Below are 25,664 nucleotides of genomic sequence, written 5' to 3'. Positions count from 1 at the left end.
TGTAAGGTGATATGAAGACTTATTTTCAAGAAAGAATGTTTTTAAACATATGGTGGTTACACGTTAAGAATATGACTGTATGAAATCTGCGTTACTGAGCACATGCTCAGAACGCTACCTTAGTGGATATACTGGAGTCAGCCAGTGTCCACAAAAGCAGGCACTTTTGTGTTATAAGAGGGATTATTGGTGCAATTCTAAGTGAGCAAACACTTTGCTTAAACACAGGGAGAAAGCTTGCCAGTGAAGATACAAAAGACAGGTTTTCAAAAGCAGGTGTGTAAATTTGGTACCTAATTTCCATTGATGCAAATTTTGAAAAAATCACATGAGGAGGTGCCCTCTTTCCTTTGACATGGAAGGACCCCCGTTGCTGCCATGATGTTTAGTGCTGTCATTCCACAGGCTATCTTAAAAACAAGTGGAACTATGGCCTCAGGAGATCTGAGGGTTTTAATGGTGCAGAGTTGTACCATATTAGTCTGCAAATCATAAAATAATTTAGGTTGGAAGGGCGTGCCAAGCTCTAGTTTAACACAGAGTAAAATAATATTAGGTTTTCAAAATTATTGTGTATATTTATAAACTATTTGTCATCATAGTAATTATATGAACGTTACTTAGATTTTATTTAAGAGCAAACAGTACCTTTTCTGGAACTGGGGCCCATGTTCGCAGCAGCCTATTGCTAATTAGTCTAAAAGACACCAATGGCTCTTACTGAGGAATATGAAGATTTATAAAGACTATAAAGATACTGCGAGCAACTCTGGGACATGTTAGACTGTCAGCTACTTACTGCATTTATACCACAAGTAGAGAACTACTGTCATCAGTAAGAGGAGTTGTTAGAAAATAAATATTTCTCTGTAATTGGTGCTACTTGTTTTTATCTTCTAAAGATAATAATATAAATTAAATCTAAGCTATAAATATTTTTCTTTCCCATACATTTTATTTAATTTCTGCTTTGATGACACTTTTGTGGGACTGCATTTCAACTTCATCCTTATGCTTTTTTCCCTCGAGCCTTTATCTTCATTGATGTATTTTTCAGTTTTAAATATTTGCATTTTCTTTTGGTTGAAATGCATCCTGGCTGTGCTGAGTTTCTTTTGCCTACTGCACTTTTTGCTTACACACAGATGTATACCTATTAACTGTACCTAGCTGCCGCAAAACATTTTGGTGCCTCTTCCACCAAGCTAACTTTTTAATGGAATGCCTAACCCTTTGCTGTGTACTGGTGGGGACAGGTTTCTGCTGTGTCACCCGTGGCGCATTCAGCATGTGTGGTGTGCTTCCCGACAGGCTCTTCCTTGTTTTCCTGTTGGTTTTTCATTATGACTGTGTAGAAGAGCTGCTGGCCCCACTGCTACTCTGTGTTTATTTGTTCCCGTATGTGTTAAGAATACGAACTTTTTTTTCCATTTATGATGTAATTTCAGTCCATTTAAGGTGGCACATCTTTGTGCTTGTGGTGGTCTTTTTCAGTGCTTGGGCTATTTAAAATACTTCTATTTTTTTTTTTTTTAACTTCTGTAGCTCTTGGTAGAGAAACTTAAAGTGTGCTTTTAAATAAAAGCCCCTCCTCTGTGACCGAGAGCAGAAGTTTCATAGCTTGCCTGTATGCTGGCCACTGTACAGTGGACATTGGAATCCTTTCTGTTTTTAAATGGATTTGCACAGCGCATGAAAACTGAATGCAGTCTATTGCAGAATGGTTTTTGCACTTTTTTTTAGTAATTACATATCATTACAGTGCTATTTAAATGCAACCTGATTAATAATTTTATTAGTACTTTGCTACTTAATTAACAACTATTGCTGAAAACAGTCCCCATACTGAGACTTGTTTCCACTTAAGCATCCATCCTGATGAAACGTAACTCCCCATTTGAAGGAATATGTGACATTCTGTGGAATGTTTTTTCTTGGTTGTTTCTTGAAAGTGAGCCACTTATTTAGTGCTGAGTATCTGAAATTATTTAAAACAGTCTCTGCTTACGCTTTCTGCATAAAAATTGCAGAGACTATATGAATAAAATTCTCAACAATGATTCACATTCTTATCTGGGTGAAGAGCCTTCATACAACAAGCCTCTGAGTTGTAAAGTGTTCAGATTTTTCTGCTGCTAAATCAACAATTGTGTTAGTCTTGTGGTGCCATTGCACGCGTCATTCCATTTGGTCTCTTACTCTCCTGATTTGTTTAATATGTTGCAAGCAGTGTAAACTGGTATAACCTGTAGATGTTAGCATTTCCTGGGTATATACACACAGAAGACCAAAAAGGTGTCTGGGTATGGGTGTACAAGAATGGGCAAATAATTTTCATTTGTAACTGGATTCTTTTTTTAAAGATAGTTTTTGATGGAGGAGTGCTGGGTATATGAAATAGTGCTCTAGAGAGTTCTGGAGCTCTGCAGGATTTCTGGGAATTAGTGCTGGGATGACAATGGAAGATTACTTAGAGCTTTCTGCATACAGGAAAGATGTGTCATGATTTCCTTCCATAAACTGCAAGCTTAATACTGCAAGCTGACAATCTTACATTCCTCTTTCTTTATGAATTTCAGATGGAGGAATTTAGCAGCATACATAGGGAATTCACTTTCAAAACTGAAGTTCTGCAGGACTTGATACTGTTCTCACACTCGTGTAAGCCAAGTGCGAGCCATGACAGAATCATTCATGGTGAGTGACACTGGTCTCTCATCAAAGTTATTCTTCAGTCATGTTTCTGTATTTCCAGTCCGTAAAATCACGGTGGAGGGGAATGCGATTTTGAAGAGATAACCTCCTTCTTGCTGCTGTGTTCCTCTGTGGGAGGTTGCGATCTTTCAAGTGTCCTACATTTTTGTCAGCCATTTCAGCTGATAGTCAGCTCAAACTTATCTTCTTTGTGCAGATGCAGCCGTCTAATCTGCAGCCCCTGCTACAGTTGCTAGCATCTGGCAGAAAGATGGGGCTGAAGGCTGGGGTAAAAGTCTTTTCAGCCACTCCAGCAGGGTTTGGCAGGGCTTATCTCCTGATGCTTTGGTGATGGTTTTGTCTGAACTTTGGGTTTAGGCTTTAGGAGGGGCATTAGATGGGGGAAAAATTCCTTCGTAGATCTGCGCAGGGGAACTATGAGTATCTCCATCCTGGTCATACATTAAATGTCTGTACAAACTAATTCTTACATCCATAGTTTCACAGTCCAGGCTTAATCCAGGGCAGGACAAACAATAACATCAAATGGATGTTACTGGCTATGCATTGAGCTCCTGTAAGAAGGTGGCTCACACTGTGGGGTTCATTGGGGCAACATATGAAAAAAATTACTCGTTTGTGTAGGTGTTCATAGGATTGAGCAGCATGAGGTATGGCAGAGCTAGCTGTTTGCAGCCTTTAACTGGAAGCTGTATCTGTTTGTTAATAGGGGTAAGCTGTAAATTCACAGCTGGTCTGTAATTACCCTTAACTAACACTGTGAAGGTAATAACTAGAATCTTTCTCCCTCTCCCCTTTCCCCTCCTCCACAGGTGTCCATTGTGGTTATTTACACCTGTGAAGAGTGAGTAAGAAAGTAGGTATAAAATGCTGCCATTCTGGTTTGGCAGTGTTTAACAACCTTGTAAATGAGTGTTCAAATTTTTAGGTGGAAGATTGGGTCCTCTTTCAAATTTTTTTTTTTTTAAATCCTCAATCTTCTTATCATTTTTTACTATCCTGGATAGACTATTGAGTCTGATAGATTGATGATGGTAGAAGTGATGCTTCAGTGGGGAATTTCTTGAGAGGGATTAATTTAAAAACGATTTAGGAAATCTCGTGATTTCATCAAACACTCCACAAGAACACTGTGAAGAAAAGTAGCATGCACAGATACTCCTTTGGGAATATGACAGATCATTTGAACTGTATTTTCATTAGGAGAATGTAGTCCTTTTATATCTGTGCAAGTATTTAGTATTATAGATTCTAATCCTTTTATGAAACCCTTCTGTACTCAGCCTTGCCAGGTTTATCAGTGGGATTTTTGTCAGAGTAAGGACCATAGGACTGGACTGATACATGTTCATGAACCTCTTTCTCATCACTTTGCCAACTGCTATTTTCTTAAATGTTTCTCCTAATTTAAAATTTGGGAGGTTCTGTAAGTCTGCAGAAAATTGAAATAGTTGCCTGTACTAATGGAGAAAAAAATCCAGTGATTTTTTTTCTTTTTATGGAGTGTTTTCATTCTGTTCATAAGAAAAGTTCTCTGGAGTGAGGGTTAAATGCATTCTTGACACTTGATTCCCTACCCTGCCTGCTGACTCACCATTTTGTTGGCACACAGCCATGGTACAGTTGTGGAGTGTGTTTACCAAGTGCTTGAATCGCAAATGGAGTGCTGTTGGATTTAGCCTTCCAAATCAGCTATATCGCAGCCTACTTCTTTAAAGCTCAGTTTAATCTTTCAGTAGAGTTTTAGAGAAAGTGGATTTACTTAAGAATCATATTTTTGAGAGGGACATTGTCTTTCTGTACTAACTAGTTACAGCCATGTATGGAAGATGAATCCTACCAGGTCTAACGTGTTTTGGGATTTTTCCTTCCAACTGTCATCACATTAGCATCCAGGAAAATAAGTCTGTCTGTTTTATCCCATTCCATGTAAATAGATGAAAAACATAATGTCCTGTTTTTCTGGTCTGATTAAACTAGGCACAGCGTGGTGCTGGGGATGGTATGGGTATTATAATCACCTTGTCTGTTGCTTTTTTTCAGGTGGGCCTTGTCAATGGCATAAGAAACTTCCAGGTGGCTTGATAGTTAATAACTTACATTGCTTCAGATGTCATTCCAGGGAGCAGCTCTGCGCAAAGGAGTGACGAAGGGTCATTGTGGCAGGAAAACCCTCAGAGGGCTGGACTGCTGATATTATTAAGGCTTGCTTTCAGAAATGAAGGGAGGATCAGGGTCGAGCAATTGTTGACTCCAAACCCCACACTCTAACCAGCGGGCATGCTGCTGCTGATCAGCAAAGCCGTGCTCATCTGACCTTTACCCTTGAAACAGTAGGGAATGCCTTGGCAGCTCAGCTGGCAGGAGTTTTGAGTTGTTGCTCATTATGAGCCTAATGGGCAAAAAGTGGACTTGGAGGGAATTGTTTGCCAGAGTCTGAGTCCCTGACAAAGAACTCGCTGCAGCTGCATACAAAATAAACAAATGAGAAGCTAAGATAATGCAGATCTTGAATAATTAGGCATGGGACAAGTTTTATTTGAATGCCTTTATCCATTTAATGAACCTCTTGTAGCAAGTGAATACCCTAGAGCCTGGTAAGCAGCATATGTAACCACTAACCAGAAGGCTGGAAGGACAGCAGTATGAAATTGCTGGTCTTTCTGGAGTAATAGAAATTGTAGCACTTACTTGCAGACACATCAGAAACACATTTCTAGATGACTGTGAATAACTTCTAGATGATAGTAATTAACTTAATCCTAAGAAGTCAAGATTGCTGCTTAGTGTTTAAATAATTTTTCATTGTAGAAACTCTAATGTTAGATGCAGCTTTTAATCTAACGCTTTAGGAGGCAGTGGCAGTTCGATAGCCTGGGTTTCAAACATGACTCTTAGTTGCAAAGAGCATTTTCACTTTTCTCGTTATAGTTGTTCACCAACATCTTTCTGTCTGTGACCAATGTATAAAAGAAGTTTCACAGATGTTAGACAGTCATCCAGAATCCCAGCTGATAAATGTGACTGAAGAGTTGAGGAAGGTTAAAGTACAGCAAAGCACGTCTTTCTACTAACAAGAGTCAGTGATAAAGTTGAAAATGTTGACTTTTATTCAAAATTTCTTAGGTAGTGCTGTTAAATTTGAACTAAAGATACGGAACCCTGCCTCCCATGCTCATTATGTCTTTCTGATCAGTGGCACGTTATTTTCCAAGATAACTGCAAGTTATTCTGTGTACTGTTATGGTGAAGGAGTTTGCTATGGTATCTGTCAACCTCGGGTTGATTTAGAAGGAACTGAAATCAGTAGGAGGATCTCCACTGATGTTGCTGGGTTTTGACAAAGATCCGCTGAATTTGCTCAAGTGACATCAGTGCCAGGAAGCGATGAAAGAAAGGTGATACAATTTAGCTTAGGAGTTTTAAAGCTACCCTCTGCAGTACTGATTTCTGCTCAATGTGGTTCATGTATTGTGGGGAAGGTGTTAGGTGGAGGCTTAAGTTACAGGTGTCATTTGGGGTCATGCCACTCCATTTTTGCTATGAATGGCACATGAAGTCACATTGACAGTACTGTATCTGTCACATACAGACCTCAGGTGTTAATGACCTGTCCTGGAAAGAGGGTATTTGCTTATTACATGGAAATTTACTGAAGGACAGGTGATACTGTAATTGCTAGGATTGTTTCTGACGCATTAAGTAGCATTACAAATTTTGTGACAAGAATTTGATGACATTCCATAAATTATGTCACAATAAAAACTGTTGTAGTACTTAAGATAATTAAAATCTACCACCCTCCATCACCCACCCCCAACACCCCCCCCCCCCATTAGGGTTGCTTTCTAATAACATACAGCTGGAGATTATATATGTGTTTAGATACTCCTCTGTAACCAGTTTGTAGTAGAAGCTTGGTTCTTACACTAGGAGAGACTTTGTATAGAACTCTTTATTGCTTCTTGTGCATTTCTGGTCTTTGCTTCATCCTCTGTGTAAATTAATTTGTTCCCTACTAAATGAAAAACTGCTTCCTTTTCCTGAAATGAAAATTCCCTTCTTTCTCCTACAGTACTTTTGACAGTTCCACGTGAAAATTATTGTGTCAAGTCAGGTGGACTTAATAATTGGAATTCAGCAAAGTTCTAAATGGTTCTATTTTTATTATACATCTGTAATGAGTAAATTTTGTAAAACCAAGGAAAGTGTATAAATTAAAGCAATTTAATGGTGCGAGCACAATTCAAATGGTTTGAATTCTGGAGTGGATTGTTACTCTGGCTTTTTTAGTAATATGAAACTCTCCATTGCTATGCCTGTAGATTGTTTTTGAGGATAAGTCAGACATCAGAGTCATAACAGATGCATTACGCTTTATTAAACTTTTTTAATCTTCTGAGGGGGTTTAATAAAAAATGAGGCACCAGGGAGAGGTGAATACCTGAAGTTAATAGGCCCAGAATTTCACTCTCTGACTTCTTCCTTCTCAACCAAACTGCCCTCCCTTGTCTGACTTCTCAGACTTGATTTGCATTGAACCCCCCCAGTCTTAAAATGATGTCCTTCTGGTTTTCTCATGTGCTTTCATTTGCTGTTCATTTGTTTCAAAACCTCCCGTTCTTTCCAAATACAATATTGTTTCTTTCTGTTATTCAAAACTCAGCATGAGAAGTGGCATGTCTTAGTGTACATAGAACTTTGACCTGTTTGAGTACTTTCTATATCTGAAGTGGGGTTAATACCTGCCTGTTCTTTTCTACATGCAATTCAGAGACTAGTCTTTTGTCTGCTTAAATTTGTCGACCTTCTTTAAATATACTTAGTGGGTTCCTTTTCCATATAGTTTGTTGGTACATTAATTTACAGCAACAAGGACTAACATCTTGGTTTAAAAACCCTTGACTTGCAATATTTGGATGGATTTTAAAATTGTATATGATTTTTGATTTCCTTTAAAAACGAGTTGTTTAAAATAAAATTCAGATATTGGCAATCTAGGCTAAGACCAAAGCTTATCAATAAAATTGTTAGACAAGAAAGGTGTCATACTCTGTTCATCATGTGCATGTTGCTTAGTCCAGTGCAAGCTACGATAATTTAATTCCTGACAAGAGTCACCGTAATAAATAATTGGATTTGTTGATTGTGAAGCAAGACTAAATTGCTCAATCCTCTGCTCTAAATAGCTGACCACAGTTTTTCCTAACAGTGTCTGTCAGTTTAAAGCTAACGAGTATAATCGCTAGAACATAATTGTTGTCCTTTGAATCAAGCATAGGTCATTTTTTTCAGACCTTGTTGTATGGGTGGTTTGGGTAACACTGGCTCCCTGTAAAAATACCCTTGCTTTTCTGCCCCAGGCAGAAGTAATTTACAGTTCCTCTTCTAATCATGGGGAATATGTTGTTGAAAACAGCATTCATGGATGCTACAGCCAAACAATCAATCTGTGTACAAGAGGCCCCATGGAAGGGTTGCAGGCTGTAACCATGTCGGAGGACCACAGGGTGATCCACCTTCACACTGCACCAAGGGGGTTCTGGGCTGAATCTTGGCCTTCCTGGCAAATAGCACTTCAAAGTCGAATTCCCTCATGTGGAGCTGCAATGCTGTATGCAGTAGTCAGTTCTGGGCAGATATGCTTTAGGTGAGGTGCACACATCAAATAGTGGAAGTGATAATGGTGGAGAAGGTGTCTAGAAGCGTGTTTGGAAGACAGTTCTCGGCAGTTTTCTTGCATTTGATCATGAAATGATAAATGAGATGGATTATGATGAACAACTGCAGAAAGTTCTTATCGCAGTGTGTTTTAGTGGCCTGGTTTTTGCCATGTGGAGAAAAAAAAAAGTTTAAAGTTTAATTTATCTTTTAAAAAGCCTGCTGTATGCCTGCTTTCTTTTAAAAGGCAGGAGTTCATGAAGAGCTTTATCATATATAATACAAGGGTCTGTGGCTACTCCTTATTGCATTCAGTCTGATTATGTAAAACTGAAAATCACTGCATTGAAATGAACTTTCAATGTTTTTATTCAAAGCAGCTTCTCACAATGTATAAATACTGCATATTAACACACATGAAAAATACAACTTCTAAGGCACCCAGAAATGTGTCCATACACTAGTTACAGGACCATCAACAAATAAATTGTGTACAATTTGATCTAGACAGTCAATATTTGATATATCAGAAGATACAAGTCCCTCAGTACTGTACCAGTTTCAGAAAATATTTACAACACTGTGATATAGGGGTGCCTGTACCCTTATAATATTATAATATGTACTCATCATTACAAATATTAGAAACTGTTTTAGTCTGTTCCATGGCGTTCTGACAAAATAACTTAAGGGCCTAATTTGCAAAGTTCTACAATTAATTATTTGTGCAAGTTCTGAAAATAAATTTACATTGACATAATTTGTGGATTTTTGGTTCTTTGCTTCATCTCAGAGGTTTGGTAATAAGCCTTACCAATAGACATGCCATCCTAGCTGAACGTCACTCCTTTCCCAATAGGTCAGTGGATACATCTTTTCCCCTTACACTTGATGTGGATGAGAATGCAGTGTTTGTAGCAGAAAGAGACTATTTGATCTTCAGTACAAATGTCAAACTAGTTCACTGGCGAAGGAACTAATGCTTTGTTAGAATAATGCAATTCTTTGGTCCTTTGTTTTTATGGAAGGCATAATATTTTTATTCACTAAAAATTGAAATCCTGTCTGTGAGTAAGCAAGCTAGTGAATGACTTTCAGTGTAGTATTTAAAGTAGCAGTAAAGAGATTTAATATGGCTTAAAACATACGGTTAATTGGGCAGACACAGATAACACATCCAGGATACCGAGTACCCAAATGTACTATGATTAAGATTGTCTATAAGTCTCTTATGTAAACTTCTTTAGTGTCTCCTAAAGAGTGCTGGCTTTAGCCAGATTTGACTTTTATAGACCCAGCCACACAAAGCCTGAGATTAAACTACTGTGGTTGGGAGCACAAATGCACAGTTTATATATAACGAAGCCCATGCTGACAAGTCTACCTATGTTGTTCTAAAGAAACAACCCGTATTACCCTTTTCACAAGAAAAACTTAAGGCCCTGTACTCTGATTTGCTAACTTTCTTACAGCAACTATTTGGGGAAGTCCTTAGTACTACATAAGCAATTATGTAGCTTTAAAGATTTCTTGTACCTAATGGTAAGGCTTATTCACAAATGTAATACATTTATAAATTACATTTAAAACTGTGAAGGCTGGCAAAATAATAAAAAAATTAAGAAAATAAAACAAACCCCAACCAAAATTGTCTGTTTATCCCTAACATTAAAGAGCATTTTAATCTAATGAAAAACTATTGGCACAAAACCATTATATTATAGATTAAAAGAACAGTTAATAGTAGTGAAAAAGATTGCCTAAAACGCATACCCTAACCTACCACAGAAATATAAAAGTTTATATTCTGAAAATATATACTGTATTAAAGTTTGTAAGCTTATTCATTTAAACAGAAATGTACTGAAATAGTAAACTAAGCAACACTTATCTACAGCAAAAATATACATGCAGGACAACACAAAATAAATTGCTTACCTTTAATATCTACAAATGCAAAACTGTAGATTTTTAAAGATTGTACAAAACAATTTACACAAGAATAAAATAACATACTTAACAACAAATTGCATTTATAATCTTAAATACTGTGAATATTAGTAAAGGTACCCAGACTAATATGTACAGTACATCTAGATATCTGAATACCTAGGAAGGACAGAAACACAAGAGAAAATTGATTCTGATCTTTAAATACCAGAAAAGAAGCTTTTGACATTGTTATTACTCTTTATTGAAGGGAAAATAGATTCCATGAAAACTAGATTGTAACTGTATAGATATGAATAATTAAAAATGTTAACTATGGTTAGTGCTTGCTTTAATGGAAAAATAATTCTAGAAAATGTATTTCAACCATTCTTTGTCATAAAAAATGCTAAGATACAGATATCTGAAAATTCAGATGAAATGATGCAGTTTAAAGGTCTAACAACTTATGATTCTCCTCTGTTTGAAAATCTCATATGGAAAGCATACCTTCACATTGCTGAGCAATTTTTCTCTATTTATCTACAAAAACCAAGCATAGTATTGAAATAAACTTCCTAATATCTTATTAACACATGACTAGGAGTTATGGCTCTCTGGACGGGAATAAAGGAAACAAAGGAAATTGAGGAATCATGGTACTTTCCATTGCTTTTTTTCTTCTTTGTTTTTCTGAAGTCATATGCTGGAGGCCTGATTGTGCAAACACATGTGCATGTGAGTGGTTTTCACTGGAGTAATCCCTCTCATTTTAAGGGGACGGTGGCACAGGTGACTCGCGCCCGCGCCGGCGCGTGGGAAGGGGTCCCGTGGCCTTGAGCCAAGCAAGTCTTTGCGCCTGCGCTCTGTGGCGTTGCTGGCGGGTTGTGGAAGCAAGCAAGTACTGGTATAAAACAAGTGGTGCATCTATCACTTCAAACAGTTATTGAAAGCGTTCTGTTTCAGACATTTAAAAATAAGTAACTTGTTTTGAAAACATTTAAAACAGGCTAATTAAAAGCCAGATTTTGTCTTTATAATGAAGAATTTCCATGAGAACGTCTGCCTTTAGGGTAATGATTTCCTTAAAATCCAGTGGCACATTTAGGCCATAGAAACAGCACTTCTAATTATTTGTGGAAAAAGAAACATTGTATTAATGTGTTGAAGGCTACAGTTTACAGTTTAATCACCTGTTTGTTAACTTTACAAAGGCTTTGTTGAAACTCTTCATGGAAATACTGGGAGGGAGAAAACCTAGCAGCCTCATTTGCAGAGGTTTAAACCATAACCAAGTCACTGAGTTCAAGGATGGAGAGCAAGTGCACAAATTACAAAGCAAACAAATGTGCAAAGCTGCTTCAAGAGGTTTTAATTCGGGCATGTGAAAATGGCAGGTGAGGTCACAGAGCATGTTTGTGTTATTTTCATATTAATTGCCTTACTAGCAAGAAAGAAATGAGAGCGATCCAGTGTTCAGAAGTCAGTCAGTGTCACTGAAAAGTACTAGGATCACATTCTAAAATAGCAGATTGGATTTTTGTTGTTATTGTGGGCTGCTTTTATGGATAGCCATAAGTTCTCGTAACAGATGGTGGGGTGGCCAGATGTGGAGAGCTGGGAAAAGCAAAACAAAACCTCTCCCTCCACTTAGTTCAATACCTAGCACCTTGTATAAACTGCTGGCCCACACCCAAAGGCCTCCAGAGCAGAAATTATCTCACACCTGAGGAATCAGGCAACTAGACTAAGGCTCATAGGGATTTAGCTTTTAGACTTCAGACCAAAAGGGGATGTTTAAACCTGAAAAACAGTACGATGCCACATAACGGCACCACTCACCCTGTTACTGACATACGGCTAACAGGAATATAGTAAACTTAAATAAAGCATCTTGTTGGCAAGCCCTTCAGTGCTCCTCAAGAAGGCAGAAAGTGAAGAGAGGCTTTGGGGGGACTCACTGTTTCAGAATCCACTTTTTTCTTCCCTTAACCCTGGCAAATGAATCTACTTCATACATTTTCTGTACAATTTTGCACATAGAGGAGCATGCACGTGGCTGTTTCTTTTACTGCCCACAGCGTTCTGTGTGTTTTCTAGATATTCTTTATTTTTCTGCACAATTTGCTGCTAAAAATGTGTTTGCATTCTCATGCAATGCCATTGATTCAGTCAAGGGAAGTATGAAAATAAGATCTGTGATCAATAAACAGCTGAATATGAACACAAAATAAATAAGTTAAATAAATTCAACACAGAAAAAAATCCTAGTAGTTTTTGTAAAACTAACTTTACATATTATACATATAAATTATCAGATTTTTCCATGACACTGTTAGAACTTAGAAAAAAATAATTAAAATATTTCTAAAGAATGGTGTTTGGGTCTACAAAATACCATGCTGACCCAGTTTTTAGACTGAGCCCTCTGTGTCAGCCCAGATGTGTTGCAATAGCAAGAATAAGTTAAGAAGGACAGACAAAATAAATCATTACAGATGGTGTGCCTCGTTGGGCCTCAGTGGTGCTTCTCAGCACATGGAATGTATACTTTTATCTGGATGAGCATGTGAAAGATGCAGCCCTCTGTAGAGATTATGTGCACTGAACAAGCCTGCCTACGTCTCGGTTACACAAAATCAAACCAGCTACAAGCAGCCGTGTAGCTCACAAGGAAATCGACACAACCATATGTATTAGGATACACCGTCACAAATTCCTCAATGATGCATTGCCTCTGCTTTTCAAACACAGGTAATGTTTGACTCTGTTCACAAGTGGAGCATTTGCTCTTCAAGTTAGGCCAAGACATCAGACTTCGTAAATTTTGTCTTGCAAGTAGCTGAATAATGAATCCAGTCCTTTGGAAGAACTCCACAGCTGTTTTAACATCTGACACTCTTTCTCATTCACATCTTCAAGTCCAGATTTCAGGAAGCTCCGCACGAGACATTTGGACTCTTCCAATACCTAAAGCCAAAATATCGCTCAGCATTTTATTTTGAATCTGACAGAAGTATTAGGGATAATGGCGTGAACAGCATTTCTACACTACTGACCCTGTTTTACAATCTAAATAACTCCTTTGGGTGCAGAAATGAGATCTGATTTACAGCCATAACTCCACTTGCTGATAGTCAGCATCTTTAAGAATTAAGGACTTCTGAGGTTTATGCCTTAGCGCCCACATTTTTAAAACAAATGAGGGATTCTGAAGTATCTTAGTTTACTGAAGGTCTGCCATGAAGTACTAGAAGGAGCTGAACTCCCTCCTGCTGAAAATGGGATACCTTGAAATGAAAATGTGTGAGGCATGATATATTGGCTACTTGCTTTCTCAAAGGTAGTCTTAAAGGTTATACAGGTTGGAAACCCAAATGTGGATGTCTGTCATCTTTAACAATTTTCCCTCATGCATCGTTTCCTTATCAAAACAGAAATGAAGAGGAAAGGGCCTGTGCTGCAAATACCTTTTTAAGTTTGTTTACTTATATTTTTATAAAAGTTAAATATTTTATAAAGGAAGGGTGTTAAGCAAAACAAGCACCCTCTGACTGTGCTCTGGAGCTAGATTCGCTCAGCATATACAAGCAGTCATAAAAAATCACCTGAGGCTTTTACAACGGAAAGCCCAATCTCGAGCCCTCAGTAATCACTCTGAGCTCCTAAAGGCATGAACAGCAGGTCTATGGTTGCTCCCATAGTTCAGCTCGTTTTTCCCAGATCTGTTTTAGACACATTGAGATTGCCTTCTTAAAAATTCTTTTTGAAATATATAACACCAGTATGTATCACAAAGAACCCAACTAGGCAAACAAAACCATTAATAATCCATAAGTTATTGATTCTTCTGGGGCAGAAGACTTAATGTAAGCTAATACAGTGTTTATGGTGAGGGAGACGCATACTCTCCACTCAGCTTTGTCAACACCTACTTGATAAGCCAAGTTCCTACCTGTTTTAGGTTATAACACTGCTATTCCTAAATAGTATTTCTCTTTAACTCAAGTAAATGGTATTAATTGCAAATCGCGGAGCCTGTGAATTTTTTTGGTCTGTTTGTGAACAAGTATCCACAGTGAACTTGGATGAACTCATCATATTCATTGTTTTGGTGACTGCAGCCTGATTTGCATGTAGGATCTTAGAGAGTAAATCTAGTCTTTGACAGTTTTAACTCTCTGTCCACAAGTTAGCACCAGTCTTCCTAACAGGTCTCAGGAGAAGGTTTCATTGGCAGCCAATAACAGTGAAGGAAGGAAGAATTCACAGTAAGGTCCAGAGGTTTTCTGAACTCATATAATACATGTTATATCAGCATGATCAAATAAGCTTATGCTACGTTTCCAGAGAGTTTCATTCTAAGTGTCTTTTGTGAGATCTAATCTACAATTCATGTAATTAAAGATCTCCTGTGTCTCCACCTTCTCTTTTACAATGGATCTTTTCACTGAAACCAAGGGATGCTAAGGCAGTTTCAGTCACAGGAAGTATAGCAAGAAACTGCAATAATCTGCACTTTAGTGCAGTTTTACTGCAGCCAGTATCACTTTCTTCACTGCATTTTTTTCAACAAAGATGTGCCCAGAATAGGAGTGTATCTGCCTGAAGGGAAAAAACCTTAGGAAGCAAAAATAGGAAAGGATTTCCTTTCAACTTTTATGTACGCAAAAGGAAAGTTATAATTCACTGTGACCAGACTGTGTTCAGATCCCTCTGCATCTGGATCTCACCTCTCCTTCACAGCAGAGGTTAGCTGGCACTATCCTACCCTTCTGGTGCACTGTGTAGAACATTTTGCAGAATCAGGAACTATGCAGGTGCAGAAAAGAAGGCAGAGTCAGCTGAAACATAGTAGGCCAGGACAATGCGAAAGGCAAATATATTTTCTTACTGGTGCTACAGATACTCCCCAGTACGGTTGTAGAGTTTCAGACTCTTCCACCTTCACGAAGGAAATCTACGCTAAAATCCCCTTTCAAAATCTGGGGCGAGGAGGTTCCGCTCATAACGAATAAATGTGAAAATGGGTAAAGGAAACAACCTTCCCTGGAAAATGGAAACCTGCCACTGGAAAATGGGCAACTCCACGAGCTCACTGATCCCTATCCAGATCTTCTGTTGTTAGCCCTCTTCCACAGGTGTGGTTGTGGAAACTGAGGATGCAGTGAGCCTTGGGAGCACACCTTGCCTCTGAGAAACAGAACTGCATCACAAAGGAGTTTGATTTCTTACCACTGCACTGCAGGATGCCATTTCTTTTACTCGTAGCATCACTTCTTGGCTAAATGTTGTTGGCCAAAATACTTGTGACACTAGTCCTCTGCTGCAGGCTTCTTGGGCTGTCAGCTTTCTCCCACAGAACAACATTTCATTTGCCTGTGAAACCAAAAGATGACTTGTGATCTTGAGTTATAATTCCCCTAAAAATTTTTCCATACTTGCCTGCTATTTTCAAGATTAAATTTACAAATGGTCACCTGTATCTTTCCATACTGCAAAATACTTAAAAAGGAGTTTTGGTAGCTATTTAAGGATTGTGCAGGTGGCCAGAGCACAGCACAGGTTTCGTTTAAGAGAAATGTGCTGGCATGCATGATGAATCTGTACTGCTGATTTTACAAGAGTAACTGTCGGTGATAGAGTGATACTGTGCCAAGAGTCATGGAACCTAGTATGAAATACTTTGCGGGGCAAATTCTGCTTTGCTATACTGGTAAAAACTAGGCAGCCTTACTGGAATGAGTATAGGTTGTTTCTAGGGAGTAGAGAGCAGCATTTTGCTCTGTTACTGCACAATCCTAACACCATACAGATGAGTACTTTGAAACATCTTTCTGTTAATGCATTTCTTCCCTTTTCTACCATGATCTTGACAATCTTTGCTTTTCAACCTGTGTTCAATCTCTCTTGTGTACAGCATGTGTAATAGATTGAATTCTGAGGTCATTTTGTGCAAAGAAATTGGTAGGGATAAGATGCCCTTTCTAAAGATTTCATTTCCATTCATGACAGTTAAAGAGAAACAGCTGATTTCTGTTTTATTTTTTAAAGAGAGAAAGTAGAGCATGAATTTAAGAAAGGTTCTTCAGCAATTTGAGGTGAAAACCTTACCAGTGCAACACCCAGAATTTGTGGGAATGTGTATGATGAGCAGCCAGCTGGAGTGAGTCGGATTGTTGCATATGGTGTCTGAAACCATGCCTTCTCACTTGCCCAAACGATATCACATAGTGGTAAAATAGAAGCTCCTAACCCAAGAGCAGGGCCGTTGATAGCAACCACAATTGGCTTCTTAAATTGAATAAAAGCTTTTACAAAATCCCTAAAATAAAAAAATAAAAGAAAGATCTTGAATACAGAAGTAACACCGAGATAAATACCCAAGCTTAAAGTACTTTATCTGAAAACAAATTAGAACCACAGATGAACACAATAAATGCCATGGCCCAGTTTTATGAGGTCAGAATTGCAAGATACTTTCTAGTTAGCACATGGAAAATTTTGCTCACAATAAGTTATTTAATCTTTCTGAGTACTTGGGATATGGAATAGTTTTGTGTATGTTGTATATGAACTGATTAACTGGAGTGCACGGACTGTTGTACTTTTTGCAGAATGGTTTGGTTAGGTTTAGTTTTACTTCTGGATCGGTAACTCATGAGTTTGTACACATAGCGCTTCTCAGTTTGCTCCACAAGGGCTAGCATGGGTTCTGATGATCTGGTTTGGCTAACTTGATGAACACATTATAGCATGGAAGACAGGAAACTCATAGGTGGATTGCTGAATATTTTTTTCGAAAAGTTCTCTTGAGATCCTCCATCAAAGGTTGCTGCAAGTCTCATCAATGGACTGGGAGATAGCAAACGTTTATGGCACACCAGCAGAAAGAACACGACCCACAAAGGCGAGTCAGAGAGAGAGAGAGGGAAATGTCTGAACAGGGAGAGAATTAGGCGAATGATCTGTTGGGTCTTCATTGCAAATGTCTTTGGCAAAGACATAACAAAGTAGATGCCCTTCCCTGCCTACAACAGTAAATGTGAAGCGATGGAAAATAATGGGGAAGTAAATGTGATTGGATTAATCTGGATGAATGAACTAGAACATGTTAAATTCTGTGCAATGAGGAGATACTTTAAATAAGTTACCTACCAGCAACTGTGGAAAGACATCTGTTGAATGGAGCAGCCTACACACCAATTAGGAAAAAGCATGAGTGTAATTGTGGGCAAATTATGGGCTTCAGCAGCTCAGTGCACAGCAGGTATATGGAGGCAAACGAGATGCTCAATTACTTTAGAAAAGAGACATGTATAAATCAAATTCAAAACAAAAGAGGAGATTCTGTTCCTGCACTGCGTATTTATTAGATCCAGAGCGCATCTTTGCTGACAGGTTTTAGGAAAGAACATTTTGTCAAATGTGCCCTTTGATGAGTTGCAGCTCTCCCACTGGGGTCAAAAAGACGTCGACCTCTATATCAGAGAACAGGAGGTGTGCCTTGCAGGTTAGAGTGCCGATTTGGCACAAAATGGAAAACATACCGAAGAGAAATATTTTATTGGACTGAAGTACAAGGGCATTGGCTATATTTTAAATGAAAACAAAGAGTCTGAGGTGACCTGGCATTAAATGTTCAATGAATGAGGTCTGTTTTTCAGGCTGTCTAGTAAGGAGTTGATTTTTGACCATGGGAAAATAGAGACCTGTGGGAATTAACGCAGCTCTGTTCACACAGTGAGTAATAAAACAAAGATCAGCAGCAAGACAAAGAGTGAAATAAGGAACATCGCATTTGTCTGTTCATGACCATTTCTTTCTAGAGAATAGCAGGGTTAAGAAGAATTGTGGTTCATTTTTGTTGCAGAAGCAATGCTGTTCCCTCATCTTGTTATTTCTTTGTTGTTTATGGTTGAGTAATGACTGTGGATCACTGCACCTGATTAATTCTGGAATTTTGAGAACCTTAGCAGTTGAGCAAGTGAGCCTTCCAATTAGGACTATAGGTGGGAACAGGGATGTGACAAATGACAGGTAAAATGAACAGTCTATGGATAAATGGTGGCAGCAGTCCTGAGGACCATGTGGAGGCAGAAGAAAACAGTGTTGAGGAGAAAAGCAGGAAGCATGTGGTGATAAAGGGCCTGGAAGTGAATATGGAAAAGCAATTAGGGATGTGGAAATGGTTAGATGATGGGGAGGAAGAACAAAGCAGAACACATTAATGGAGCGAAGAGTTGAAGGAAATGCGAAATCTTCATATGAGTGAGCAAGGAAGGGAGGACCTGGAGATGGGGAGAGAGTAGAACAGAACACTGAGAAGACACAATGAGCCTCTGTCATGAGGGGAGGATGGGGAGCACAGAGCGTGGTGGTTGAGTGGATGGGTATGGAACATGCCACCTATAGGGTGCAGTGGAAGGCTACAATATTGGGAGCTTACAAGGGAAACACATGCCTGCATTTGGTCTACAGAAGCTGCAGTGTCCAGCACTCCACTTATCTGTGTTCCCTGTTCAGTATGTTATTTGTTTCTGTGAGTTGTCTTTGTACCCAGAACCTGCCATGTTATTATCTCTGTGAACCATAAGTTCACACATGTCGTTTCTGGGCTTGAAGATCCTTGTTTCAGTTCAAGGTAGTCCTTGAAAAGGACTTAAAATTATAACTGTTGTTGTATAGTAGAGCCAGAAGCTCAAAGATAGGAAAAAGTGTCACATGCAGAAGGCTTCTGGTTTTGCTAGAAGGTATCTGGGAAGTTGACCATCGAATACACTTTGGGATGCTCATATACCTCTGCATTATTGCAGAGGTCTTGCTGCAGGTCAGGGCTCATAAGTACATCAAAGGCTACAAAGAAGTCGAGCAAGTAAAGTTGTCCTTCTTTGTTTTCTTCTGAGCACACCCAGAATTTTAGGTATCGGGTCACATAACGATGCCTGACTGATGATGTGAGACTGATGCTGGGGATGCCTTCCAGGGAGTCTTCCGATCGCAAGGCTCTGTAGGCCACACAGGAACAGATGCAGTGCAGTCTGTCTGCCTGCCTTCTCCCTGCTCCAGGTGTGCAATGCCGGACACACACCTGCATGATGGCAGCTCAGGCTGATGGAGCTATGCTCAGTACCTGGAGAAAAGCTACATCTGTGAGCTGCAAGCCCTAAAGGCAGTGGATGAGGACAGGGGCTGAATGAATAAATCATTCCTGTGAGATGGGACTTGATGGGTATTTAAACTTCAGTTTTACCTTGTGACCAAGTATACGAGACCCACACTTTAGAAAGTGGAAACACACGGTAATCAAGATCTTAATTTCATTTTGATACAAGTCTAACGATGTAAAGCAGTGGAGGCAGAGATCCGTTCATGTGTTTTAGGACATCCTAACCACTGAAAAAGCAAAGTGCACATTTTTTTCTACTCTTATTACAGTATATTTTCCATGAGTCGAGTCCTTTGTTCACAGAAAGCACAGAGTGCGCTAAATGGAAAACGTAGTGTATTGTTTCCAGAAGTACAATAAAAATCTATTTCCAGTGGGCCTGAAGCCGACATTCTTGACAAGGAGCAGTACATTGTACCACTATTTCAAGAGTGTTCTGAGAGTCCAAGGATGGAAAAACTGAGTATCATAGTCTGGCTTATGCTCATTTAAATGTTGTATTAGTAAGTATACCTGTATATTACATGTGTGTAGATAAATGTATACATATATAACAATGCCTATCTACCCAATATTTACATGAATAATACTAAATTTGTGTCTTATAGTGGAGTGTGACTGTTCTTGTGTTTTCAAACAAGAATAGTGCTTTTCTTCCCTCACCTTTTTTTTTTGTTGCACATTACTAAAAATCCCTCACATCAAAAAAAAATATTGGATGTGTCTTTTAAAGGGTTTTTCTTTTTTTCAGTATCACACATGATATGCAAGCATAGCTGGGGTCTTAAAAACATGTCATAATTTATTATATTTAAGAAGTATATTTTAAATTCTTTCAAAATAATTACGACTTTGAGAATTTCAAAAGCATTAAACTGAGAATCCAAACTGATCTGCAGCAGTTGTAACCAAGACAATTGGTGTTTAATACATGTCATGTAATAACTGAACCTGATCTTATGTTATGTTATGTTATATCCAAAACATAGATCTGTTGTAAAACAAATTCTTTAATATTCTTTCATAGAATTGTTGCATAAAGTTTTAAAGCTCTCAGAAAAATATTTATTTGTAGGAAGTGGGGGGGGGGGGGAAGGGCCCAAACCCTCTCCTGGTGAAACACCATTGGCTTTAGTTGAGTAATGTTGATTTATATGGGAAGATCTGCCAAATATGTATAAAGTATACCTGTGGATAATGGAAATATTTCATGATGTATTGTGCAGATTGATTTGTAGACTGCATGTCATAAACCCTGGATTTCTATTAAGGTAATATGATATATATAAGGAAAGTCACATTTTAGTTATGAAAATAAAACTACATTTACATATATATTAAGTAATTTAAGTTTAAGAAAAAGAGTGGAGACCCTTCTAATAAGGTTCTGAAATACAGTGGCAGACTGCTATTTCAACAGAATATGAGTAAGCCATGGATTCCCATTTGTACTGAAATTCATTAAAATGATGAACATTAAAGCAAGTAAAATATCTGCCTTTCAGGACCCACTTTAGAACATGAAGCAACAGCTAATTTGGAAAAACAACAACAAAGTTGTATTTGAATTTGGAGGAATGATTTGAAGTATTAAATACAGAGAATTGGAATAAAATAAATCCCTGTGGATATTAGCACTGGAATAAATGTGCTTTCTTTTCTAATAAGGAAAGGTCCAAGGTTCTTTTTACTAAACAAATTTGTAGGACTATAATTAGAATGCAATCAACACTTAAATATACAACATTTTTGGACCTGATAAATATCTTTATAATCACACACTGCATTTCATAATTTAGAGATCATAGGTAAGCTTGGGTCACCTTATAGCTTCTGCAATCCTAGTGCTTTCCTTTCTTCTGTCATTGGATAACCTGCCAATTAAATATGAGTAATCTAGGCCACTACAGAATACACTTCCCACTGCGCTGAGAAGTAAGAGTTTACTGTCATCAGCTGATGCATTGCACAATGCTCTCCGAACTTCCTTCATGATCTGTGGATAAAGAAAAGTAAACAATTCGACATGCATGCCGTTGCAATATCATTTCCCTAGTTTTACAAACTTATTGATTTTGAGAGACTTAAATTTTGGGCACTATTAATACTTACATCAATTATATATATTTATATAATTTTAATATACTTAGAATGATAACACTGAAAGTTTACATAATATTTTATATTTGGAAGTGCTTTCTTGATGTTTACTAATTCAAAGAGTTTTTTGGACTTAGCTGTTCTTGGCTTGTTCTACGGGAAGTTCTAGCCAGCTTACGCTATTTGATTGCAATTGAATAATTTCAAATATCACTTTTTTATTTTCATCGTGTATATTCAGCGTACATCACTGTATCCTAAGTAACATGATTGTCACAGCGATAGCCTGTTAACCTCAATGGGTTGTCAGCAAAATCTATAAACCCCAGCTTTCAGTTCTTCAACTACTTTGGTTTATATTACTTCAACCAGAGCAAAACAGGACAAGAGGACATCAAATACATCAACATGACAAATATATTATTCATTTTTCTGTGGTCAGTGATATAGTTAAAGCCTACAAAAGTTAGAGCAAAAAAGCCACTTGAAAGAGAGACATTTTGACTCTGATTTACAACTGGATCAAGCTATTAATTGCACCATAAAACAAACCTAATCAAAATCTGTGTAGAATTGAGCTGCTAGTGTTTTAAGAAAATGGCCTTGCATCACAGCGGAGAATTGTTTTTCAATGATTTTTAAAAAGAAGTATTATTTCCTAAAGTTCTAATGGGTAACTTCTTGTTTGGTCACAATTCAGCATAGTCTGTAAGCTGTAATTGATTTCGGCCGTTTCAGCTTCCCCTCTTCTCTTCAGTGATTTCCTCCTCACTTCAAGGGCCATGACTTCATCTAGTGTGACACATCCGATGCTTAAACATACTCAAGTTTGCTGTTAGTGTAAATTTAGTAAAAGATAGCAAAATGTGCCTGGGGGATTAAATATGGTTTCCATGCGAGAGAAAGCCCAGATTTTTAGCTTGTGATTATTTTTGTTCACTACTTTCTGTTTCCAAAAATTCTTTAGATGGCTGAAGTGCCGTATTTAAGAAATGTCCCAAACACAGAAGTTTTGTTCATACCATTCTAGGTTGTCTTTTATTAGAAATCCTGTGGTTTGTGAGACCATGCTTGAACGTGTACATTCAAAGCATGCACTGCAGGGCTACCTGCCTGCTTTCTATATGTGTTTGCATAAAAATGATTGTTGCTGGCTGCTGAGACTGGGACATGAGAAAGCAGGCAGTGAACTTTTAGATGCTTCACTTTCACAAGTGCACTTCAGCAAGCCTGTAACACCGAGTGTGTGACAGTGGGTGGAAGTGAAGTAATTAAAGCAGCAGAATTTGGAAGTGTATTTGAAATTCTTGTGCAGGTACAAAAATGTCATCAGTGGTTTTACAGGTACTGTTTATTCTCAGAAAATCAGAAGCTGTCTCAGCCCTCAGTTGGTAAAAACAGCAAAACCACATTTTGTAAATGGGAAACAAAGCAAAAAAAACACCCTACCCTAAGACCTCTGTTCAAAGTTAAAAAGAAACTTTAGAAGGTGGTAGATGTTAGAATGAAAAAAGATATGTATTTTGATTCTCCTAGTTCCATGGGAATGCAAGACTGTCCTCTTAGTTTATTTTACATGTTCTCAAAATCTGCTCTTTCTTAGGGCGGATGTATAAAGGATATCAGAGAATACCAGCCAAACACTTTTATATACAATGAGGAGTGTTGCTTTAAATATGATGCCATGATATGATACTCCATTCAGCAAGTTTCTTTACTATTCCCCTCCCTCCAGTGATATTTGCATATGTACCCTCTCTTTGATGTTACCACTGCTATCCTTCAAACACATCATTACCGCTACAAACCTGTCTCTTCTTTATCTTACCCCTCAATGATTTAGATGGCTAAAGCCACCTAAAAGCATACGAAACTTTTGAGCAGAGGTTATACTGCCCGTAGGAAAACCCAATATTGTGCTATCACTGTTTTTTTAATGTTTGGGAGAGGGCGATATTAAAGGTCTGTTCTTAGGAACTGATTTCTCAGATACAGTTGAAAATGGGAAGGCTTTGACAGTATTTTGAACAGTATTTTTCATCAGGAGTGGTGATTTAGTTCCACTGCTCTACTAGTTTCTAGCAAAAGAAATCAGTATCAGAAACCAGGACACCATAATGTATTGGTGTTTTCAGTCTCCAAAAAGCATTTTTTAAAAAAATATCTGTATGTTTGTCATTAACTCTATCATCAAAAGGTGCCCAGAAGCTCACTGGAATACACCAATGCCAGCAAAGTCAATTCTCACTCCCTTGTTTCGTGCCATGATTCCTTTGCTGGTGCAGTCCAAAGTTCACCTGGTCACCTTGTCGGTTACAGCCAACCTGCTGCCCGCTGTTGCTTCCGAATGCTTTGGCATCATGGCTTTCCTCACTGATTATCTGGCTATGGGTATTTCTCTACAGATGTTTATATGATTACAGGAAAGCTACTACCAATACAATAGAGATAAAAAAGATGGTTTGCCTGTAGGGTTACTGAACTGTCTGTTAAACTGCAGTACTTTAAAATAAATATAATTTTAGTTCAGAACTGCTGTTTGGTTTTAAGTACAAATTTCCATTTAATGCAGTAGTGGAATCAGTTTGCAAATACAGTGATACTACGTGTCTTTAGTCACATTCCTCTGTCACATTCCATATTCTTTTTCTCTCTTCCACGGTCTTTAAACTTCCCCTCATTTTGGTATAACTATGGCATTTGTGCAGTTAAATTTTACTTTCTCTAGTGGACCAGATCTAATATTACTATTTGCAGGGCTCCACAGCAGTATTCTCCAGTTCCATGCTTTTTTAAATTAGCTTTTTAATGGTCTTTTAGTTAATTTTCAGTTGTGGGGGCAATATTTTTATTTGCATGCATTTGACTAAAATTTCTGAAGACGTGTTTACAAAACAGTATGAGCCAATTCCTTTGCTTATGAAAATCTATCGAGTTATAAATTTAGACTGGGCCTAATGCTTCCCTTACTGTTTTACTGAAACCCATATATATAATAAAATTATCACTTTCTCAAAAGTTGCTTATTTTTTTAATCCTGTCAAGAAAATAAATTGGTTAGTTCTTTAATAGGACACCTTATATTGCAAAATAAACATAAAATGTTTAAAAACTTCATTACACTTCTAAGAGCTTATTTTAATGCCTGTCACTGGATGTAGGAAATGTTAAAAGGCATTTGGTGCCCTTTGCTTTCAACATTGCTTACATTCTGGGGAAATCAGGAAGCTGGGAATTTATCACTGTGATTATACAAAGTATCTTGAACAGCAGTCTCTTGTTCGTGTAAAGAGAAATACTCGTTTAAAACATTAACTTCTTGGAACATCTAAGGATTCACTGTTGATATTCTTAAAGGTAAATATTCGGTAAATATTACAGTAAACCAAAATTTTAAAGCTGTTCAGTTTTTCTCAGAACCTCCTCCACAATCGTACATTTTACATAAATGCACTTTTTGTTACTTACTGACTCTTTGTGCAAACAGATTCTGAGTCCTTTCCGTTTGATAAATAAAGGACTTAGGAACCTATAAGGCTGGCTTCAGGCAGAAGTGCTGGCCAAAAAAACAATCTGTCTTTGTATGAGAGCGAAAATACAGATAACAGTAAACTTGAACCTGCTTTTTTTAAGTCAGGGGAAGTTATAAGTAAGGAAAAGTGAAGGCAAATCAGTGCTCCAAAATTCACCTGGTAGAACTTCAAACCCTGTAATTCTCATGGCTAGAAATTTGAAATATGATTCTTTTGTCTGAGCAGTGTACTTGAGGTAGTTATATCAGTCTTCAATAAAAACATTAGCTGTTTAGGGTATGCTTTGCTTTTAATTCAGGGAAATGTTAATTCCCTGTAAATTGAAACCAGTGGATGGATCCATTTAATCTTCAGTTTGAAACAGAATTTGGATCCTTGAAATGTGCTGAGTTAAAACAGCAACATTATCATTGGAGAAGGAATTTCAGGAGCAGCAAAAGACCCATGAGAGAAAATGCCCTAATGGAATTTATAATGATGAAATATTTTAAATTTCTATTTTAAAAATTAATTTTAGATGTAGTAAGCCTAAGCCACTGAAATAAAAACAAGCTGTG

At 37.8% G+C, this 25,664-nt stretch overlaps 1 protein-coding gene across 1 annotated transcript in view; it reads right to left on the bottom strand.

Moving 5' to 3' along the window:
• Positions 1 to 8,727: 8,727 nt before the first annotated feature.
• The window catches only part of CDYL2 (chromodomain Y like 2), a 61,504-nt gene continuing 44,567 nt past the window's right edge, over positions 8,728 to 25,664 (bottom strand). The window contains exons 4-7 of the mRNA XM_064459636.1: positions 21,298 to 21,470; positions 16,420 to 16,630; positions 15,541 to 15,684; positions 8,728 to 13,275 (exon numbers count right to left, since the gene is read on the bottom strand). Coding sequence (XP_064315706.1) covers positions 13,117 to 13,275; positions 15,541 to 15,684; positions 16,420 to 16,630; positions 21,298 to 21,470 — 687 coding nt within the window. The 3' untranslated portion in view covers positions 8,728 to 13,116. The remainder of the gene's footprint in view (positions 13,276 to 15,540; positions 15,685 to 16,419; positions 16,631 to 21,297; positions 21,471 to 25,664) is intronic.

Source organism: Phalacrocorax carbo, chromosome 8, assembly GCF_963921805.1.
Source record: "Phalacrocorax carbo chromosome 8, bPhaCar2.1, whole genome shotgun sequence".
Lineage (NCBI taxonomy): Eukaryota > Metazoa > Chordata > Aves > Suliformes > Phalacrocoracidae > Phalacrocorax > Phalacrocorax carbo.
Note: the sequence above shows the minus strand (reverse complement) of the source record. Positions and strands in the feature narration are given on the sequence as shown.